Source organism: Suillus clintonianus (genome assembly GCF_016758775.1).
Source record: "Suillus clintonianus strain FC179 chromosome Unknown DEU56scaffold_78, whole genome shotgun sequence".
Taxonomy (NCBI): domain Eukaryota; kingdom Fungi; phylum Basidiomycota; class Agaricomycetes; order Boletales; family Suillaceae; genus Suillus; species Suillus clintonianus.
In genome coordinates, this window is record NW_024539302.1 from 77,362 (window position 1) to 94,619 (window position 17,258).

A 17,258-nucleotide genomic window follows, 5' to 3' on the forward strand; every position below is an offset into this window, starting at 1 on the left:
ACTAAGTCCGTACTTATGCTTTGTAAGCATGCACGGCCAGCCACATTTCAATTTGGGCTGCAGCCGGGCTCGAAGCCGGCGCCGCGGCAACACTAGCAGCCTGCAGTATTTTGCCACGTTCTCATGTCCATTCAGGACTACAACATAAGGCTGAGCTGCACTGGCAGACACTTCGTTCAAGCAGCTTTGTTTTAATTTGTCGATTTTCAGTTTGATATATTACAAGTGAAAACACGGGAAATGCTAGTTCGAAAGATGAACTAACGAAACGACCTTTGTCGTGTTCGGCATGGCGGTTGGCGCGTTCATCGTAACGACTTGCTCCAGGTACTGACAATAGGTTGATTGGATGGCTTGCGACACCGGAGGAAGTAACGTAGACCGCAAAGCGGCGCGCATGATATTGTTGAGGTTGGTGGTGCAATACGTGGGTTGTCTACACTACAATCAATGGTATCTGATGGCATGTCTATTTCGCACATTGAGTGTTTATAAGGCCACACGTTCGTGGTGAGGTTGAGTCACATAGCTATACTATGATCATATTGGCCACAGACTGACAGTGGACATTTCTTCCGTCCAAGACGACCAGGACGAAGTAATCAACGTCATGATGAGACCTGCTCATCGAGCACATATAAATATGTGAGTTACCAAACATGGCATGAATCTGGATTCTGATATGATGATTTCAATTTCTCAGTTACGCATCTGCCGACACCATCACTTCATAGACGCCAGGTACAAGAAACGATAAGCGGCTCCCCATGCACTTCGTATAATAATCATAATCTGTTTCTTGCTTTGGCTGTCTATCAGCGCACTACTTTAATCATGTTGCCTTCAGTTGATGGCCACCTTGCTATCCTCGCCGCCTTACCTCTTTCCCTTGCTATAGTCATAGCCTTCGCTCGGTTCAGACAGAACAGACAGAACAAGCCTCGCCTTCCTCCTGGCCCGGTGCCGCTCCCATTGCTAGGGAACCTCTTGTCTGTTGACACCAAGGAACCTTGGTTGACCTATACGGAATGGGGCGCTGCTTATGGTACGTGAACAAATAGTATGGGGCGCATGTGGTGCACATAATTCTATCAGGAGACTTGGTCTTCGTGCGACTTCTAGACCAGGAAGTCGTAGTGATCAATTCTGAGCATGTTGCACGAGCCTTACTAGACAAACGTTCTCGTATTTATTCCGATCGACCATACTTAGCCACGATCGAGCCGTACGTTCTTCTAATATTCAATCATCTAATCATTCTGAAGTTCAGCAAGATTTGGTTGGTCGGTCAACTTTGCATTCACAGGTTACGGCGACGAATGGCGTCTTTGCCGACGACTCTTTCACCAAACTTTCCATCCCGACTCTGCAATCAAGTTCCGCCCCATGCAGATGACACGAGCTCGTGAGTTGATCGTCAATCTAATCGATGACCCTCAACACTATAATTCTCACTTGGCAACGTCAGTTAATATGTTTGTGAATATTCAATGATCATTAACTAGTTCATAGATTATCATCGTCAGTCGGGATGTCAGTTGCATATGGCTACCATACTAGTGCTCGCGATGATCCCCTGATTCGAATCGTGGAAAATGCAGTGGCCATTGGCCTCGAGGTAGTGACTCCAGAGAGAGCAATCTTGCTTAAATTCTTCCCCTTCTGTGAGCTCGCTTTCATTGATGAGAAAGACTTGACATCCCACACTCTCATGCAGTACTTAGGTTACCTGACTGGTGCTGGGGATCCTCGATCAAACGCGACGCTAAAATTTCGACTAGTCGCATGACTGAAATGATGAACCTTCCATTTCAATATGCGCAGGAGCATATGGTGGGCATCTTGTAAATCTAGTTCAGTCCCAGATGTTAATGATTTGCTAAGGCCGAACACTCGATGCTCGACCGGTTTTCAATGGTGGGAGACAATTTGCAACGGATGGAGGAGCAAGATCAGGCATCAAAAACTAGGTTTGAGACTGCCTTAAAGAAAGCAGCAACTACTGCTATGACGGGTTCGTCACCTCTTTACAAGGGGCGATGTGATCTAAGAGGTGTTCTGCTCTTTGATGAATATCTATGCAGCTTCATATGACACAGTGAGCAGATTTCCGAATTATATTTTTTGCTGCTCAACCTCCTCACAGACTACATCGACCTTGATGACTTTTGCTCTCGCCATGGTATTGTATCCAGATGTTCAGAGACGCGCACAAGCGGAGATCGACTCAGTAGTTGGAGAGGATCGCTTGCCTACATTTGAAGACAGAGCCTCGTTACCCTACGTTGAATCAGTCCTACGAGAGACGTTCCGATGGAGCCCCGTTACACCCCTTGGTATTCTCCTCGTCGAGTGCCAGTGATCTCGTTTTCACTGACGATGATCGTCTAGCCATACCACATGCTACCTCGAGCGATGATATATATAATGGATACTTCATTCCAAAAGGTATGCTGTTGTCATCTAGCGAACAAATCACTTCTGATATTGTACATCAGGAGCAACCGTCATATGCAACATATGGTCAGATAGACTCTCCTCAGCTTTTAACGTACTGATATTATATCGCAGGGGCATTTCACGAGATGAAAAACGGTACCCCTACGCTTCTCGCTTTATGCCAGAGAGGTTCTTGGACGTCAACGGTGATTTGACTGATGATGACCCTGCGGGATACGTTTTTGGCTTAGGCCGGCGTGGATGTGCAGGTGAGTTGAGATATCTCAGTGTCGTATAGCATGGATGCCTTGACATTCTTTGATCAGGCCGATATACCGCCGATGCCTCTGTGTGGTCTGCTATTGTTACCATGTTGGCCACGGTGGAATTTTCCTCCGCCAAAGATGACATAGGCAAAGTCATCGATTTCACCCCTCAATTCAGGCCGGGGCTCACTCGGTAATTTGTTTCGTTATTCCAAGCTCCCATTACTAACAGATTTATATCTTTAGCACTCCTTTGGTCTTCCCTTGCAGTATTTCGGCACGTTCTCGTACCCATTCAGAACTTGTAGATGGTTTTCGAACTGGAGTATAACATGTTTATGGTGACAGAATCATTTATCTTCCTTCTTGCTTGCCGCTCCTCAGTATACTATTCATCAGCTTTAGCTCCGTTATGATGTCCCCTTGTTCCACGTTCTCGTATCCATGCCAGTTTTTCAATGACATCCTATAGCACTTTGAACGACAATTTGTAACATGTACATGACACTGGGAGTTCAGGACGAATCGTGGTATCAATTTCTTTATAAATTTAACGAAATTCAGATGATGATCAATTAAGAAATCGAACCTCCTTCCAGTTTACCTGTCGCTCAAGCAGAGAAGCCGGAGGAATACGAATATACCACGAGCACGCATTATTGTTGTCGCAACCAATGACTAACAGGTTTCCATCAGCGCCGGCAAAGGCTGCACATTATTTTTGTGCTGGAGCGGTGCGACTCGGAGGTGTCGAGATTCCACAGGTGGTATTTTATGAACACAATAACCATCATGAACAAGCCTGGCAGCCCTACCAGTGATATATTACACCTGACAAAAAACCAGCGTGCTCGATTCGAGTTTCATCGCAGCCGCCAATCCCCACGCCCGACTCGGAGCTGCGAAACTGCACACAGGCGTTGGTGGACTGACTTGACCTCAGCCACTGGACCGGACACGGACTTCTAGGAGAATTCCAGGCCAAACCTTTATGGCGAGAGGCGACGGCTCTATCGATCGTATATATATCTACATAAGTAAGGACCAGGCGTTTGATCCCGCGGAATCAATTCGCGTCGTCGCCATGTGCGCGCTCCACGTGTCCTCCTTTCATTTTCCACTCTGACTGTGTTCGCGCTCCAATCCAACCGCTTTCATATTCTCCTGTCTGTGCATGCTCCACACCGACCCCTTTCATGTTTCACTGTAACTCATGCACGTTCGTCGTTCGTGCTTGGCACTCTACTACAGCATTTCGGACGTTGTGGTCACCCAGCAATGAAGAGAGAGAGACAGCAAATGTGGTTTATTCATCAATGTTGTTACTGTAGACAGTGTAAGACAGAACCGTCCGCAGGAGAGCGGATTGCTTGTATATATATATAACACGCACAATAACCAACTACGAACCTGGACTCCAGACTGCGCCAGGACCCTGGCACTCCCGCAGAGGACCTGCGCCAGACCACCTGGAACACCATGTATCATCAGTACTAGTGGTCGAGATATCTTCAATGCTATACAGTGTCGATCACATCAGATGTCTGATCAGAGCTATTCTCTTACTATAGTAATCCGACTACATCGCTGTACTTAAGGAAACCGCGTCGTCAATTACTATAGATATCAGCGCGATACAACGTAGTAAGTAACAAGTAAGTAACACATAAAACAGAAAAAATAACAGATAACAAAGAAGAATAACAGTATGCAGATAAAAGCATATCCACACCAGCCAAGGCATCGCGAAAAGTGCAGCACAACAACAAAGTAAATACAACACAACGGCCTAGGGGGAAATACTGAGAAATAAATAAAAATCACAAGATCAAAGAAAATGAACTAACGAGATAAAAACATCTTCAGGCATCTAGAATCCCGTAAACGAACGCAACGCGCCAAACACCCTCCCGGCTAACCCCACCCCCTGTGGTCCAGGTTCAGGACCCGCAGGCGGAGGATCGATCTCATACCCACCACCAAGCACCTCCATCATCCTATCAACCCCCATCTCAGTAGCCTTCTTATCCCCCCAAAACTGCACGAGAAAACGATGTCCAACAGAAGACACGCGGTGCTCGAGTACTTTACACAACACGAGTTTTCCGAGGGTGCTGCTTGGATCGGGGACGATGAGGAGAAACGCTTTGTCGATGAGCTCTAGTGGGTTCGCGGCAAAATCTCGGAGACGTTCGGGGGTGAGTTGTCTGTGTGGACGGCGGGCGAGGGCGGGCGCGATGGGTTCGAGGGACGATCCCATATCAATTTCTTTTGGGAGTTCTGGGGTGGAGTCTGTCATCGTACAGGCGTCGCTAAAAACTCGGGCTTTGGTGAGTGGGAAGAGAGCGGGGGTCATGACGGAGTCAAATTCGAAGTTCGCATGGCTATCAGGCTCAAAATGTGGGTTGTTGATGCTCGCACCGTCGCTGCTCCCGCTGTTGCGGTCAGTTTTGGTAAGGATTTCGTGGAAAGTCGTGGAGTAGTAAGACCCAGGCGGTGGGTTCGTATCAGGGAGGCATAACAAGAAATCGCCAGGACCTGGGGTCGGGTCAGCGGGCGGAGGGAGAGATTGTCGGATGCCAGGGTCAACAAACGAGCCTGGCTCGACACTTGACATGGGGTCATTGTCTTTAGCTGCTTCGCGCATCGCCAGCTTCCTTCGCGCACTACCGACACAATTGAATTGATGAAGCAACGCAGCAGTCATGTTCGACTCACCGAGAATTGCGGGCATTAGTACGCTTCCTCTCTTTCATTCTCTCAGCTTCTATTTCATCACTAACGGGAATCAATACGTCAGCAAGTTGGATTGAAGCGAGGAAACATATACATTTCGCCATTCTTTATTCTTTCCTTCAACTTCTGACGATATTTTTTATTGGCCTCGCGGTGCTTGTCTGATGTTTTTGGAGCTGTCTGCAAAAGAGTTGAACGAACGAGCAAGCAAAAATGACTAGGAGTAACTTACCGAGTTATTGCGACTATTCGTCATCGCTGAGATGCCTTCTGTATCCACCTCCATTGCATAATCGAACTCAAGGTCTGCACCAGAAGCTGGGGAAGGTAACGCTCCTGCTGAAGACGGAGTGGGATATTGAGCCTGAGAAGCTTGTCGATGAGCATGCTGCGATTCAGAAGCCATTGCTAGCATGTGGTGAATAGGTCGTAGAGTGGTCGACGAAGAGGTAGGAAGCGAAGTATGCGATGACGCAGGAGGAGGTGTAAGACGGCGCGGAGAAGTGGAAACTGTGGTGTTTGCTAATGCGGCAGATTGCGCGGACAGGGTTGATAGAGCTCCTGCATTGGCATTGGGTGTCGCAGGTACGGGGAGTCGTATGGGCGCAACTGTAGAGTCATCAACGTGATTTGGAGGGGGTGGGGGTGGTGGGAAAGTATAAATAGGTGGGGCCACCAAGCGCGGGGGTAATGCAGGCATGGGTTTTGGTGCTAGCGGAATTGGCTTATGCGCGGGCGGAGGAGGTCGCGCAGGGGTAGTGGATGCAGGTTGGGTTACATTGAATGACGTCGGGGGTGGCTCACGCTTTGGCGGAGTAGGTGCAAGTATGGGCGTGCGTATGGATGAGGTGGGGATAGGAGCATCAGGACCAGGGCCAACAGCAGGTGCAGAAGCGGTGAGTGACACTGCAGAAGCTTTGTTGGTGATAGAGAATGTCGCATTTCCCGTAAGCGATGCTCTTGGCAAGCGAATCGTCAACGGTGTACGAACGCGGGGTTGAGCAGTGCTAGTACTGCTAATCGGTTCTGTTGGAGTGGCTGCGGGTCCCCTGGATCGTGTATGGGGTGAAGCACGGACTGGCGAAGAATTAGTCGCAGGTGCCGGTGCAGGAGAGGACGATACAGTGTCACTGGTAGGAGGAGCAGACGATGTAGTTTTTGCGCGTGTCTGCCGCATGTTGGAAATAACAGATGCAGAATTCGAGCTTGATGAAGCCTGCGAAGCCCGATTTTCGAGCAATGATAATAGAGGAGGCAACAAAATTACCGTCGTCGCAATCCCCGAAAATCAGAGTCAGATCGATTAAAGGATTTTGGGAAGAACCACTGCGTCCCCGTGCCACCTCTGAGCCCAGGCGATATCAAGGTTGAAAAAGAAAAAAGAGCGTGAACACTTCCATTCAGCTCTTTCCATGTTTGGTACGGACTTTGTTCGATTGCATCAGTTTTTTTCCGACAAACGTCGTGAGCCCATCGTGAGACTCTGCGGTCTAGACATCGATATCCTACTCCAAACCGCTGCGAGAGTTAACGTTCCAATCCCAGGATTATTCTCTCCGCTTAGACATTCATTATCAAGGTCTCCCTAGGAGAGACTAGACATTCACAACTACAAAACTGAAGGAACTTATCTTTCAGGTGACCCAGTTGCTTTAAAAAAACCCTGCCTCGGATGAGCAGGATGTCTCCTTCCCATGTCGATGACAGGTCCAAGAAATGTCTTTCAACACGCGGGTCATCAACACGAATTTGCCCTGAGTCAATTTTTGCGACGTTCGAGAGTCTGGCAGTTGGACTTCTTTTCACTGACGTGCGACCAGTGGGGTTACATATGAAGGATGGGCATTGGGCACAAGAAGAAGAAGAAAACATGGTCTACTGCATGGTCTGCATTCGTTTGTCTCCCATACGAACTGCATCGTGAGGTGTCGGCCAAACTCTACAAAGCGCCATCTCTTGTGTGGCTGCAAGGTATGAAATTTCAGATGCTGTTTGTTCTGTTTTTTTTCAACAAACATAAAACCGTCGTGCTGTTTGGGGGGAAGGGGGCAGGCAAAAACTCACTTTCAGCTATGGCGGAACAGGAGGTGGCACACGTATCTCCTGGCATTGCGAGTCAATGCTGCACGCTGTACTAGAAAGAGAACACCATTATTAACTTCGGCAACGAGTCTTATAACATCTTCGACACCCTTGGACTCGAGCAACCCTAGGCGGCAACCAAAGAGTCCCTCGAGTCTGTCGAGAACGCATCGGCTCATCAACGAATTAGATAAATAAGGCAGTGTTGATTTGCTTCTATTTTCAGTTCCACGTTCGAGCAGGCTGCGCTTCAGAGCAAGTCACCAGCACGTTCACGAATTCTTCTGGGAGAAGGGTTGCATTGTTCACGATTCTCGAAATAGGGTGAGGATGGAGGACTAGTGGGAGAGAAATCAAGGACCTTTGAACGATACCAGATCCAAATAGCTGGTCACACGTGCATCTTCGTTGCTAATATATTGGACGGCAGACAGAGACCTTTATGAACCGCACATCACGATTCCGCAACCCTATTGAAAAATTTACTGCCATCGGGCAGAAGTATGGATAGAAGGGGACAGTTTGTTCATGTCGCCGATGCGTAAGCTGGAGGAGAAGTAGGATATGCCGATGGTGGACTGTGTCCTTGCCAATACGTCGAACGTATGACACTCATGAGCATATATGTACCTCAGTAGTGCTGTAGAACGATCTCACAAGAAACGCTAGCTGGCTGATGCCTTCTCACTGAAGAGTCCCAAGGAGACTTCCAATGTCAAAGACGGGTCTCTACAAGCTGAGTCGTGTCCGGCGCGTAGGGTGTTGATTGAAGATCAGATTATCTACACATCAGTAAGCATTTCTGATTCTGATAAGCGCCATTGACAGTAAGGCACGCACCCGCGATCTCGATAATCAAATGCATACCTCGAGATCAGCGACAGGGGTTCCTTTAGACCTACATAGAGTTCTCTCTGAATTGAACAGAAATGGACACCAAAAAATGCATACCTCAACACAAAGTTCGTAATCCTGACTAGGCGAAGAAGAAAATCGGGTTCGAAAATAGATAGGTTGGAAAATTGGAGAGGAAATGCGAATGTGTCACAGTCAATCGCTGATCTGGGCACTTCGTCTACAGTGTACACAGCACGTATAATTCGAAGCGAACACAAATAATGCATGGCACGCATATTAAAAGACGATTTGAACGAACGGGTGCCCAACTTCCTTGACTCCAAACCAAACGCCCACCGATCGCCAGTGGCTTGAGCACTGGGTTCGGGTGAACGATATTTCTCGTGAGTATACTCTCCCTTCTGCGAGATAAATCCTACAAATATCCCTTGCGAATTCTCGAGGAACGCTGCAGCAAGTCCTGAATACATAGTCCTGAAATAGTCCTGTGAGCAGGTTGTCTCGTCAGCAACGCGTTGTGTGTTCCTACTTATTTGTAAAAATAAAAAAAAGACTGGCCAACAATCTTTACCATCGACAGACAAGCCGTTCAATTTCAAAATATTCTGGCGGGCTTCTCTCGTACCATACGACGGTCGTGTCCCGACAGACGATGCGAGGTCATACCAAAGGCATACGATTGTAGTGCGCCTGCCGGACGGATATCGCATCATTACAGGTTTGTGAGACGATTCACTCCGACTATGGGACCTGGAGAGCGGTGCACATATTGGCGGTAACTGGCAAGATGGGGCAGCAGAAAGAAAGATGTCTCCGAACGGTAAGACTATTACTATTGCAATTTGCGGGCGGCCCATGATGGGAGTGAGGTTGTGGGACGTCGAGTAGCCAGGCAAGATAATCGCCAAATGGAAAATGTTGTAATCCATATTTGTGTTTGAGTGCTGACGGTGAGTGATAAGTGGATTTTGGCAAAAGTGTGGTGATGTCAAGACTCAAGACCGGCGAAACAGTCCTTGGAACATTCGAAACGGGGCACGAGTCTGTGTGGGCGGTGATCAAACTAGCCCGGCTCAACAAAATTTACGACGGGAGGATATCGGATACAGCGTCGAGACTGGAGTGAAAATCCCAGATGCGAAGAACATGAGCTGGCATGGACATCGGATGGAAATTTACATAAAGAAGTTTAGTATCTCCGCGTCATTCCAATGGCTTGATTAGGATATTCGACACAGCCACTTGGCAGCAGATCACTCAAGCCTGCCATGGTTTCATCTCCTCGTCTCGGAACGACAGCCTCCTTGCGACACAGCTTCGAAATACAGCACCGGGTGATAGTGTGCTGCACGGCCTGCAAGCATACCGAAGAGCCGACGACATCGAGTTTGACATTGCTGAAAGAAACACATGAAGTGTCGGAGAGAAAATGCGGCTCCCCGTAGAACTTTGTCACCGCAATCAACATAATCCGTTGCATATAGGAAGATGGACATAGTGCCAATCGAAGGCCTGAGCGCAGCACTTGAGCTGTGATGCAAACACGAGGATAACACGTGGAATACACACTGCAGTACAACGACTTAAACGAACGAACGCCCAACTTTCCTCGACCCCAAACCAAACGTCCACTGTCTCAATTTACAGTCCGTCATTCGCATTTGTAATTCAAGTGATACCATTTGTGTGAGTTGGTCTGAAATCTTGTCGTGAGTGATACTTTGGCCTGTAAAGCGACTACTCGCTTACTAGCGGCTTGGATACCATGAATATTTCTTGCGTATTCTCGTATCGCACAACAGCAAGACCTGCATACGTAGTCCGAGTCCCTAAGCCGCCCTGCGGGTCGGGACTGAATTCATGTCAGCACATGTTCTCGTCAGTTTTGCCTCGTGGTTTTATTAACAGCATCTTTGTCCTTGCCAGACAACCCGTCCAAGTTCTCATTCGTATATCCCGGCGGGCTTCTCTTATAGTCCACATGATTGAGACACCGAGCGCCACCATGCATTCTCTGACAGATAATTCGCCAGAAATCATACCCCGAAAAGCGATGCTAGGTCATACCGACCGGGTACGAGGTGTTCTGCACCTGCCTGAAGGACGGCGCATCATCACATGTTCGGAAGACGGCTCACTCCGACTATGGGACTTGGAGAGCGGCGCACAGATTGGTGACGACTGGCGAGACGAGGGTGACCAGGCAGCGGTGTTTACCATAGCGTTGTCTCCTAACGGCAGCACCGTTGCGAGCGGAGGTGATGATGGGAAAGTGAGGTTGTGGGATGTCGAGATGGGGAAGGTCATTGCAAAATGGACAGGGCACACTGAGTGGGTGCGGTCAGTATGCTGGAGTGCAGATGGTAAGCGAGTGGTAAGCGGATCCGACGACGGGACGGCAAGAGTGTGGAATGTCAAGAGCGGAGAAACAGTCCTGGAAATCAAGACCGGGAGCCAGTGGGTGCTGACGGTGATCTACTCGCCCAACTCAGCAAAAATTGCGACCGGTGTACACAAGCAGAGTGGAGTAAAAATCTGGGATAGCAAGACAGGCGAATTGCTCGCTACCCTCAAACACGATTACGAAGTCTGGAGTGTGGTGTCGTGGACATCGGATGGACAGAGGCTTGTCTCCGCATCATATGGCTCAATCAGGATTTTCGACACTGCCACTTGGCGGCGGATCGCCACCTTGCAGGGTGACACTTTTGATGTCCAGACCTTATGCTTGTCTCGGAATGGCCGACTTCTTGCGAGTGCAGCGGATGATCAAACTGTGCGCCTGTGGAATCTTAACAAGAGCATCCCGGTCCATCCGCCTCTCCAGCACAAAGGCAATGTGAACTGTGCAAGCTTTTCTGCTGATGGAAAACTGCTAGTCACCGGTTGCGACAACAATATGTACGTGTGGGACATCTGTAGCATCTTAAAACAAGTGGGCCTTGAAGACCTACTGTCCCTTCCTCATGTGAGTGTAAATGTCACGGCTCTTAGTAAAGACCACGCTAATCTCCACTCATAGGTCGTAGCTGCAAGCTCATTAATGGATGTACGTAACATGCTTTTAACCTTTTCAATCATTCAAGATCGATATCCTAGAGTGATACAACGCGACGCCCAACCCAGTTCAAGCGTGCCCACCGAGGATCGCCAGGCTTTTTCGATAACGCGCAAGACAACGTTCATGTGTGTCTTCAACGGGTTTTTTATCACTTCTCGTTCTGACTCGCATGTGTGCTCTCAGTCGTCTGCGACGCACAATATCCATAACCGTTCCTCTGCGCGCCGCCGCCGCCGCGCACTCTCACCCTCTATAGGGAGTCCAACTGCGCTCTTCGGTCGCCTTCGGTCGCTCTTTCGCCACTCTCATCTCCAAACCGGCAAATCAACCGAAATCCAACCACGCCCAAGGCAAAGCATCTTCTCTCGTTGTGGCCCTCTTACTGTCGAAGTTGCTGCGGTACAGGACAGAAAGGTACGACTTTCTTGGCGTACGCTTGAAATTGCCAGGGTTCAATGTTTTTTCTGCAGCCGTTGGCTGTTGCGAGGCCGCGGCCAGTAAAACAAACACAGCTGCAGCATAATCAATCGCAAGTCCAGGCGTTTTCATCGCAAACTCAGCCTGCCGCTGCCTCGGCATCCGCGATATCTGCTCCAGGTAATAGCACCATCACGTCAGGTGCAGCAACCACGCAGCACCGACCTTTTTCGTTGTGGGCTCGTTTTGTGCTGTTCCTCTGTTGTTTATCTCCCCCACACGCCAATGATCATTGATACTGCACGTGTAAACAACTGTTTCATCTTTACTTCTGGTTCTATTATTTTACTAACCCTTTCTCTGTTCCATTGATCATATTTTCTCGTCGTGAAACTCGTAGGTGCATTTGGATCCGACAATATTTTATAACTGTGGCGAGAGAAACTACTTTACAGGGTTGAGAGCCCAGGACCATTCTCTCCTCTGCTCATGTGTAGATGTTCACGGTATCAAAAGGGTGTTATTTGCAGAATTCAACCTCGCACGAGAGCGAGGTATCTCTTTCAAAGTTTCAACTTTGATGAAGGGCCCTGCTAGCCAGTCGACCCCATTCAGAAAGCAAGATCTTGTTGAGCGTTCCAAACAATCACTTGCTCCCAGTGATTGATAACGCGGAATCCGTCGCTGATCATGTACGTTGTATTTGCATAGTAAAGATATGTAACCTATAATCGAAATTAATGGGCTGCGAGGCTTGGAACCGCCTGAATATCTGTGTCGTCAACCAGTTGTTAGACCATGTGAGAAGTCAGGGGTACTAAGGGACTGCGGGGATTGTGCTTCGACGTTGGCGAGTCAGGAAACATTGCAGACTCGGGCCGCTTTATTTTCAAACTCAGTTACAACTGCACACCCACTTCTGAATCCTAACTTGGTAAGTACCTACTCCATCGAGTCATCAACATAGAACTTCGATGCATCGGGCTTTGTTGGTCTCGGAAGTCTTACTGGAAATATTCGTCTACTTGAGCCAATCCCCAAGCACAAAAGTACTAGTAGGGTGCACTGAATCACTAACGCGGAAATCCCTTGCAGCGCTTGCCAGGACATGCAAAACCTTTCACGAGCCTGCAATGGATTTGCTTTGGGCTAACATTCATGGGTTACGGCCACTGTTAGGATGCGTACCGAGGCTACATCCAATGATATATGATACTGGGATTAAGGTCAGTGCGGACTTGCCAAAACAATTTTTTTTTTTGTTCGTTCGCTGACCGAGCATCTAAACACAGTACTCCTGGTCTCAGCGCGTTGGCCCATTAGCCGAGCATGAGTTCCATCAATTTTTGCATCATTCTGCCCGTGTGCGCAACATGTCCATATCCGAGCCAAACAACAATTATTTTCACCTTCTCACGGCCCTCCCCATCGAGACATGTTTGTTCCCGGGACTGCTGTCATTATCCTGGATCGTTCAATGCACGAATACCAGAATCCTACACTTTTTCCTATCCCCTACGCTTCGCCGTTATTGTGTATCGGACCTCCGAGTCCATTCAGATATGGAATATATTGGGACAAGTTGTGCTGCTCTGGAGGCGTTAACCGTTTTGAAGGATAGCGACACAGCGCAGCTGTCTGAAACCGTCCGTTCATGCAAGCGGCTCAAACATCTGCAATGTCCACCGCTCGACTCGGGAGTATGGAAGCACCTCTCCACCATCCCTACCCTTCTTACGGTGAGGATTGTCGCATCGCACATTTTTCGTTACCCGTTGGACCAGAACAAACTCGATTTTGCACCTTTCGTCAACCTTACGAGTCTGTCTTTCCATGGAGGGAAAGTGGCAGCTATTATCACAATTATACAACATTCCGAATTCCCCTCGCTAAAAGAGTTCGCGATGCATGTCCGTGTTTTACCTTGGGAAGAGGCCGAGCAGCTTTTTCGTGCACTGTCGCAGTGCAAAGCATGCCAGACCATTGAGCACATTAGCATTTCTTCCCACGATCGAATTCAGGAGCACTCGAGCAACTCTATGACGGCAATTAGACACTTTATGTGCTTTACGCAGCTGCGAACGCTGAGATTATCTGCTTGTTGCTCCATGTACCTTGACAACGACCTTCTTTTGGAAGCCATGTCAAGTTGGCCGCACATTCGCACCTTGTTATTTGCGGACCGGCATCCTTGTCCACCTACCGTTACATTTCGCGGATTATTCGCAGCGCTCAGCCGATGTCCCCACTTGCAAGACCTACTAATGTTCATCGACGCTCGGAACATCGATATCGATCCTGAAACCGAGTCATTCCAACACACTTCCCTGCAAAGTTTGAGAGTGGGCGCGTTCGAGGAACCGGACGCTGAAGCTGTTGCTCGCATCATTTTCTCCAAGCTCCCTTGCATCAATTGGGTTGGGTGTGGAGGCGGCCACCCACAGTTGTGGCACGATGTCAACAGTCGTCTTAAATCTCTCAAAAAACAATCTCCCTAGGTGCTCGACTACTGTGTCACAAGAGCAGTCCCACAGACCTGAGTACAGGGTACCCTCTTGGCATTCGATGCTTCCATGATTAGAATGAGGACTTCGGGGCACGGAACGAGCAAGGTAGAAATTTGGGAAGTACAAGACGACAAACATACATAATTCAAGTCGGCAAGTCCGTCATCGTTCAACTAGAGTACGAATGACGTAGTACAGCGAGCTAATAGTACAATATAGTTGAAAAAACACTGGTCAATTTCGTGAAAGAAGGGGGAGCGAGGCTCGCTCTCCATGGATTCTTTGTACACATATTACAATGCAGGTCAGAGAAAATTCTTAAGTCCTGAATGGACATGAGAACGTGGTGAAATATTGCAAGGGAAGATCATGGCGGAGCTAAAGCGACGCAACTGTTAGTGACAGGAGGATGGAGTGACGAAACAAGTACCGAATAATTCCTGTTATAAATTGGGGGGTGAAGTCGATCACTTTGCCCTGGCCATCCTTGGCGGAAGAAAAGTCCACCGTAGCCAACATAGTCACAATAGCAGACCACACAGAGGCATCACCGGAATACCGGCCTGATTGAATAACGTATTGGCTCACATGCTATACGGTAGTGAAATAAATCAACCCACCTGGACATGCACGCCGGCCTAGGCCAAAAATGTATCCCGCAGGGTCATCGCCCGTCAACGCGCCATTAACGTCTAGGAACCTCTCTGGCACAAAACGAGATGCGTCAGGGTACCGCTTTTCATCCCGTGAAATCGCCCTGCAATATGACATCAGCATCTAGAAAGCCGAGGAGAATTTATCTTACCAGACGTTGCACATGATGGTCGCTCCTGATGTACGATGTTACAAATCATTTGTTCACTGGACGAAAATGGCAGACCTTTCGGAATGAAATAACCATCGTATGTATCATCACTCGAGGTGGCATGTGGCACGCCTATGATATTATCTTCAGCAAAGGCGAAATGACACAACGAGGAAGATTACCTAGGGGTAAAATAGGCTGCCATCTGAAAGTCTCCCGTAGGATTGATTCAACATAGGGTAATGATGCTCTGTCCTCAAATGTAGGTAAGCGATCTCTTCCGATCACCAAGTCAATTTCCGCTTGCGCGCGTCTCTGGACATCTGGATACAACACCATGGCGAGAGCAAAAATCATCAAGGTCGAAGAAGTCTGTGAAGAGATTAAGCGGAATGCAATATGGTTTGAAACATCCGCTGACCGTCTCATATGAACCTGCATAATATGTATTCGTCAAGAGCACAACGTCCCTTGATGAAAAGGTGACGTACCCAAAACTGCAGCTGCAGCTGCTTGCTTTAAGGCAGTCTCAAACATTGGTTTGGATGCCTCATCTTGCTTCTCCATCCGTTGTAAGTTTTCTGCTACCATTGAGGACTGGCCGAGGAACGAATTTGCAACCTTACCAAGGATGAAATCAACGTCTAGGACTGAACTAGATTAAAAAAAGATGCCCACCATATGCTGCTGCGCGCATTGAAACGGCAAGTCCCTCATTTCATTCATATGCTCGGTCGAAATTCGAGCATCGCGTTTGATCGAGGATCCCCAGCACCAGTCAGGTAACTTCAGTACTGCATGGGGTTGCGGAATGTCAAGTATTTGTCATCAGCGAGAGTGAGCTCACAAAAGGGGAAGAGTTTAAGCAAGATTGCTCTCTCTGGGGTCGCTATGTCAAGGCCAACAGTCAAAGCATTTTCCACGATTTTAACCAGAGGGTCGTCACGAGCACTGGGCTGGTAGTCATATATAACAGACATTCCAATAGATGACGAGAACCTGTGGATAAGTTAATATTCGCTTGATATTTGCAAACACATTGGCTGACGTTGCAAAGTGGGAATGATAATGTTGAGGGTCATCAATTAGGTTGACGATCATGTCACGAGCCCGACTGATCTGCATCGGGCGAAACTTAAGTGCAGAGCTAGGACGAAAAGTTTGGTGGAAGAGTCGTCGAGAAAGACGCCATTCGTCATTATAACCTGTAAACCCAAAGGTGACCGCGGACCAGCCAAATCTGGCTGCACCTCAGACTGGTTGAATGAAAGAATATTTAAAGAACGTACGGCTCAACTGTGGCTAAGTACGGTCGATCGGAGTAGATCCGAGAACGCTTGTCCATTAAAGCTTCTGCAACGTGCTGAGAATTAATCACCACCGCTTCCTGGTCCAGGATTCGTACGAGGAATAAGTCCCCTAATACAATGATTTGCATAATATATACACCATACTATCTGCTCACGTACCATAAGCAGCATGCCATTTCGTATAAGTCAACCAAGGCTCCTTGGTGTCAATAGATAAGACATTCCCCAACAGTGGGAGCTGCACTGGGCCAGGAGGAAGGCGAGGCTTTCTCTGTCTGTTTTCGATGAACCACCCGAGGGCTGTGATGACAACGAGGGAAAGAGGTAAGAGGGCGAGGATAGCAAGGCGACCATCAACCGAAGGAAACATGTTTAGAAGAGTTCGTGTATATGCATCCAAAGCACGAAACAGACCTTATAGCTGCGGGGGGAGCTGCTTATCAGACTCTGTACCTGGCGTCTATGAAGTGCTGAAATGAGGCTGAAGAGTTGAGAAGGATAAATTCAGTGGAGTAGATGAGAAAACGAGGTTAGAAAAATTTCACGCCACTGCCATCCTATGTGCAAAGAGCTGTAAGTTTGGAGAATACGGACACAAACCCACATATTGACCGTCCGCCAATGTCAACTCTACATCACAAATATATGTGAGCTCAATGAGTAGGTTCCGTCCTGAACTGGGGGGTGAAACTGACTTCGCCCTGATCATCTAGAAATGACCACTGTGGCCAAGATTATCACGATAGCGGACCACACATCACAAGAACGTGTGGGACC

General features: G+C 48.3%; 4 protein-coding genes across 4 annotated transcripts; 2 read left to right on the plus strand and 2 right to left on the minus strand.

Annotated features, from left to right (window-relative positions):
* Positions 1 to 515: 515 nt before the first annotated feature.
* DEU56DRAFT_862194 (cytochrome P450) lies at positions 516 to 3,235 on the plus strand. Its single transcript, XM_041355345.1, has 13 exons — positions 516 to 645; positions 704 to 1,045; positions 1,096 to 1,225; positions 1,275 to 1,463; positions 1,513 to 1,664; positions 1,718 to 1,833; positions 1,885 to 2,018; positions 2,089 to 2,098; positions 2,147 to 2,336; positions 2,392 to 2,448; positions 2,499 to 2,708; positions 2,766 to 2,898; positions 2,952 to 3,235. Exons 2-13 carry the CDS (start codon positions 835 to 837, stop codon positions 3,034 to 3,036), a joined length of 1,617 nt encoding a protein of 538 aa, XP_041205016.1. The 5' UTR covers positions 516 to 645; positions 704 to 834; the 3' UTR covers positions 3,037 to 3,235.
* Positions 3,236 to 4,247: 1,012 nt separating this feature from the next.
* DEU56DRAFT_540961 (uncharacterized protein) lies at positions 4,248 to 6,857 on the minus strand. The gene is made up of 4 exons (XM_041346710.1): positions 5,674 to 6,857; positions 5,536 to 5,621; positions 5,424 to 5,483; positions 4,248 to 5,371 (listed from the first exon to the last, which is right to left on the minus strand). The coding sequence occupies exons 1-4, from the start codon at positions 6,616 to 6,618 to the stop codon at positions 4,576 to 4,578; spliced, it is 1,887 nt and encodes a 628-aa protein (XP_041205017.1). The 5' UTR covers positions 6,619 to 6,857; the 3' UTR covers positions 4,248 to 4,575.
* A 5,930-nt stretch (positions 6,858 to 12,787) lies between these two features.
* DEU56DRAFT_891883 (uncharacterized protein) lies at positions 12,788 to 14,553 on the plus strand. The gene is made up of 2 exons (XM_041356307.1): positions 12,788 to 13,085; positions 13,152 to 14,553. Exons 1-2 carry the CDS (start codon positions 12,834 to 12,836, stop codon positions 14,355 to 14,357), a joined length of 1,458 nt encoding a protein of 485 aa, XP_041205018.1. The 5' UTR covers positions 12,788 to 12,833; the 3' UTR covers positions 14,358 to 14,553.
* A 191-nt stretch (positions 14,554 to 14,744) lies between these two features.
* Positions 14,745 to 16,851, minus strand: DEU56DRAFT_916047 (cytochrome P450; the record flags this gene model as incomplete). Its single annotated transcript, XM_041357821.1, has 12 exons — positions 14,745 to 14,929; positions 14,987 to 15,123; positions 15,172 to 15,196; positions 15,247 to 15,303; positions 15,354 to 15,543; positions 15,593 to 15,606; positions 15,663 to 15,792; positions 15,850 to 15,965; positions 16,019 to 16,170; positions 16,220 to 16,411; positions 16,461 to 16,590; positions 16,641 to 16,851. The coding sequence occupies 12 exons, from the start codon at positions 16,849 to 16,851 to the stop codon at positions 14,745 to 14,747; spliced, it is 1,539 nt and encodes a 512-aa protein (XP_041205019.1).
* Positions 16,852 to 17,258: the final 407 nt, after the last annotated feature.

Coding starts and splice junctions, on each gene's coding strand:
- DEU56DRAFT_862194 (XM_041355345.1), top strand. CDS start 835: ATGTTGCCTTCAGTTGATGGCCACCTTGCTATCCTCGCCGCCTTACCT. Junction 1,046..1,095: donor GGAATGGGGCGCTGCTTATG/GTACGTGAACAA, acceptor TAATTCTATCAG/GAGACTTGGTCTTCGTGCGA. Junction 2,449..2,498: donor TGGATACTTCATTCCAAAAG/GTATGCTGTTGT, acceptor ATTGTACATCAG/GAGCAACCGTCATATGCAAC.
- DEU56DRAFT_540961 (XM_041346710.1), bottom strand. CDS start 6,618: ATGCGGCAGACACGCGCAAAAACTACATCGTCTGCTCCTCCTACCAGT. Junction 5,622..5,673: donor CGAATAGTCGCAATAACTCG/GTAAGTTACTCC, acceptor ACTCTTTTGCAG/ACAGCTCCAAAAACATCAGA. Junction 5,372..5,423: donor ACTAATGCCCGCAATTCTCG/GTGAGTCGAACA, acceptor TTGTGTCGGTAG/TGCGCGAAGGAAGCTGGCGA.
- DEU56DRAFT_891883 (XM_041356307.1), top strand. CDS start 12,834: ATGCATCGGGCTTTGTTGGTCTCGGAAGTCTTACTGGAAATATTCGTC. Junction 13,086..13,151: donor TATATGATACTGGGATTAAG/GTCAGTGCGGAC, acceptor ATCTAAACACAG/TACTCCTGGTCTCAGCGCGT.